The sequence below is a fragment of the Oncorhynchus mykiss genome, chromosome 7 (genome assembly GCF_013265735.2).
Source record: "Oncorhynchus mykiss isolate Arlee chromosome 7, USDA_OmykA_1.1, whole genome shotgun sequence".
Taxonomy (NCBI): Eukaryota; Metazoa; Chordata; class Actinopteri; order Salmoniformes; family Salmonidae; genus Oncorhynchus; species Oncorhynchus mykiss.
The window spans coordinates 9,156,149-9,160,255 of NC_048571.1; the positions used below are offsets into that span (position 1 = coordinate 9,156,149).

Genomic DNA, 4,107 nt, shown 5'->3' on the forward strand with positions numbered 1-4,107 from the left:
TGCTACTGTATATCTGGCTCTGTGTCTACTGTATATCTGGCTCTGTGTCTACTGTATATCTGGCTCTGTGTCTACTGTATATCTGGCTCTGTGTCTACTGTATATCTGTCTCTGTGTCTACTGTATATCTGGCTCTGTGTCTACTGTATATCTGGCTCTGTGTCTACTGTATATCTGGCTCTGTGTCTACTGTATATCTGTCTCTGTGTCTACTGTATATGTTGCTGGCTCTGTGTCTACTGTATATCTGGCTCTGTGTCTACTGTATATCTGTCTCTGTGTCTACTGTATATCTGGCTCTGTGTCTACTGTATATCTGGCTCTGTGTCTACTGTATATCTTGCTCTGTGTCTACTGTATATCTGGCTCTGTGTCTACTGTATATGTTGCTGGCTCTGTGTCTACTGTATATCTGGCTCTGTGTCTACTGTATATCTGGCTCTGTGTCTACTGTATATCTGGCTCTGTGTCTACTGTATATCTGTCTCTGTGTCTACTGTATATATGGCTCTGTGTCTACTGTATATCTGGCTCTGTGTCTACTGTATATCTGTCTCTGTGTCTGCTGTATATCTGGCTCTGTGTCTACTGTATATCTGGCTCTGTGTCTACTGTATATCTTGCTCTGTGTCTACTGTATATCTGGCTCTGTGTCTACTGTATATGTTGCTGGCTCTGTGTCTACTGTATATCTGGCTCTGTGTCTACTGTATATCTTGCTCTGTGTCTACTGTATATCTGGCTCTGTGTCTACTGTATATCTGGCTCCGTGTCTACTGTATATCTGGCTCTGTGTCTACTGTATATCTTGCTCTGTGTCTACTGTATATCTTGCTCTGTGTCTACTGTATATCTGGCTCTGTGTCTACTGTATATGTTGCTGGCTCTGTGTCTACTGTATATCTGGCTCTGTGTCTACTGTATATCTTGCTCTGTGTCTACTGTATATCTGGCTCTGTGTCTACTGTATATCTGTCTCTGTGTCTACTGTATATCTGGCTCTGTGTCTACTGTATATCTGGCTCTGTGTCTACTGTATATCTTGCTCTGTGTCTACTGTATATCTGGCTCTGTGTCTACTGTATATCTTGCTCTGTGTCTACTGTATATCTGGCTCTGTGTCTACTGTATATCTGGCTCTGTGTCTACTGTATATCTGGCTCTGTGTCTACTGTGGACACGGTGCCTTCGAAAAGTATTCAGACCCCTTGACTTGTTCCACATTTTGTTACGTTGCAGCCTTATTCTAAAATGGTTTAAACAAATGAAAATTCCTCAGCAATCTACACACAATACCCCACAATGACGAAGCGAAGACAAGTTTTTAGACATTTTTGCAAATCTTTACGTAAGTATTCACACCATTTGCTATGATATTGAGCTCAGGTGCATCCTGTTTAATTGATCATCCTTGAGATGTTTCTACAACTCGACTGGAATCCACCTATGGTCATTTATATTTATTTTAACATGATTAGGAAAGGCAAACACCTGTCTATATAAGGTCCTATAGTTGACAGTGCATGTCAGAGCAAAAACCAAGCCATGAGGGTGAAGGAATTGTCCGTAGAGTTCCGAGACAGGATTGTGTCGAGGCACAGATCTGGTGAAGGGTACCAAAAAATGTCTGCAGCATTGAATATCCCCAAGAACACAGTGGCCTCCATCATTCTTAAATGGAATAAGTTTGGAACCTTCATAGAGCTGACCGCCCGGCCAAACTGAGCAATCGGGGGAGAAGGGTCTTAGTCAGGGAGATGACCAAGAACCCGATGGTCACTCTGACAGAGCTCTAGAGTTCCTCTGTGGAGATGGGAGAACCTTCCAGAAGGGCAACCATCTCTACAGAACTATACCAATCAAGCCTTTATGTTAGAGTGGCCAGATGGAAGTCACTCCTCATTAAAAGGCACATGGGGCTCCCGAGTGGCGCAGCAGTCTAAGGCACTGCATCTCAGTGCTAGAGGAATCACTACAGTCCCTGGTTTGAATCCACCCATAGGGCGGCGCAGAATTGGCCCAGCGTTGTCCAGGTTTGGCCGGGGTAGGCTGTTATTGTAAATAAGAATTTGCTCTTAACTGACTTGCCTAGTTAAATAAAGGTTAAATTAAAAATATATATAATATGACAGCCCACATGGCATTTGCCAAAAGGTACCTAAAGACTCTCAAATAGTGAGAAACAAGACTCTCTGGTCTGATGAAACCAAGATTGAACTCTTTGGCCTGAATGCCAAGCGTCGCGTCTGGAGGAAACCTGGCACCATCCCTGCGGTGAAGCATGGTGGTGGCAGTATCATGCTATTTTGATGTTTTTTAGTGGCATGGCCTGGGAGACTAGTCAGGATAGAGGGAAAGATGAACAGAAAAACCCTGCTCAGACTTGGGCGAAGGTTCACCTTCCAACAGGACAAAGACCCTAAGCAAACAGTCAAGACAACGCTGGAGTGGCTTCAGGACTAGTCTCTGAATATCCTTGAGCGGCCCAGCCATAGCCCGGACCTGAACCCGATCATACAGTTCTGGAGAGACCTGAAAATAGCTGTGCAGCAACGCTCACCATCCAACCTGACAGAGCTTGAGAGGATCTGCAGAGAAGAATGGGAGAAACTCCCCATATACAGGTGTGCCAAGCTTGTAGCGTCATACCCAAGAAGACTCAATCGCTTCCAAAGGTGCTTCAACAAAGTCCCGCCCGACTGAAGGGTCTGAATATAAAAAATAAAATAAAAACTATTTTAGAGTAAGGTTGTAATTGAATAAAATGTGTAGGGGTCAAGGGGTCGGAATACTTTACGATTGCCCTGAATATTAGTATACTAGCATACCATCGCCTAGCCTAGCGTAGCCTAGCATAGCCTAGTCTAGAGTATCATAGAATAGCATAGCTTAGCCTAGCATAGAATGCCTGGCCTAGCTTAGCATAAAATAGTATTCTGATTTTGTTCAGTGTTTTTGTGTTGCTCTTTCCAGGCATGAGTGTCTGCGGATGAGGAGACCAATGCCTCTGAGTAGCTACATCGGCATGGTGGAGACCTTCTCTAGCTATCGGGCGTTTCTGAAGCAGGATCCAGTGGAAGCCCACAGGTTCTCCCAGGACTTCAGGAACAGGTGAGCTTCAGCATTCAGGTGCTAAAAATGGCTGGAATTAAATTGAATGTGCCTTTACCAATGTTTACACCATGTTTATTTTTGCAAACTACTGTCTGCACACTTCTATTACATTTATGAACGCTGGAAGCAGCTATCTACGAGGGGAGACTTATCTGCTTATAGCTTCATATATATAAACATTTGAACACAATTCCATAAATAGTGCAGTGCAGGTTGGTTTGAAATGAGTTGAATTTCTCATCTCTAAGAAAATCTTAGTGAGCTGATGACCATCTTCTTTGACTGTCACTCACTCTGTTCCACTCCTCCTCTTCTGGCCCGAGGTTGCTGTCTGAGATGGGGGAGTCGAATCCAGACACAGAGATCACAGTGGTGGTGAAGTATTTCTACTGGCTGGCCTACAAACCTGCTGCAGCCTGATCTGGGGCAAAGACGCAGCAAACCCCACAGACTCTTCCCTTGATGTTTTCTGTTGCATCTAATGGCAAAATGACATAACTAAAAGACAAGACAACAAATAAGACCACGAGTTACATACAACTTAAATCATTAGTCCATCAAAGTCAAAATGAAAAGTGAACCCACATGAACTCCAATACCACCTAAAGAAGATGTTTACGATGTTTCAGAATAGTCTGGATACCCGATGAGCTCAACCATTTCTTGTTTTATAAAGAAACAGCTTGTTAAAATACAATTGTCTTTTGTTAAAATACAATTGTCTTCTCTGGTTTACTGTAAAGTTAACTGTAACTGGTAATTACAGTGGTTTGCGTTCTGAACACACAGTCCGATGTCTCCAGCCTCTTGCGTATGCGCTCACACATGCTCCCTCTGTGTCCCTCTGAGTGTTGAGGCTGGTGTGTGTGTGCATGTGTTTTCAAAGGAGTAGGACTGAGATCCTGCCTGGCAGGAGTCAGTCTCTGACAGTAGTGAGGTCTCCCCATCTGAAATGCCATATGGTGCCCCTAGTGGTAGAATAAAGTAATACTT

At 43.7% G+C, this 4,107-nt stretch overlaps 1 protein-coding gene across 1 annotated transcript in view; it reads left to right on the top strand.

Moving 5' to 3' along the window:
* The window catches only part of LOC110527273 (putative methyltransferase DDB_G0268948), a 6,023-nt gene extending 2,212 nt beyond the window's left edge, over window positions 1-3,811 (top strand). The window contains exons 5-6 of the mRNA XM_036982452.1: window positions 2,974-3,111; window positions 3,438-3,811. Of these exons, the coding sequence (XP_036838347.1) occupies window positions 2,974-3,111; window positions 3,438-3,534 (235 nt within the window). The 3' untranslated portion in view covers window positions 3,535-3,811. The remainder of the gene's footprint in view (window positions 1-2,973; window positions 3,112-3,437) is intronic.
* Window positions 3,812-4,107: the final 296 nt, after the last annotated feature.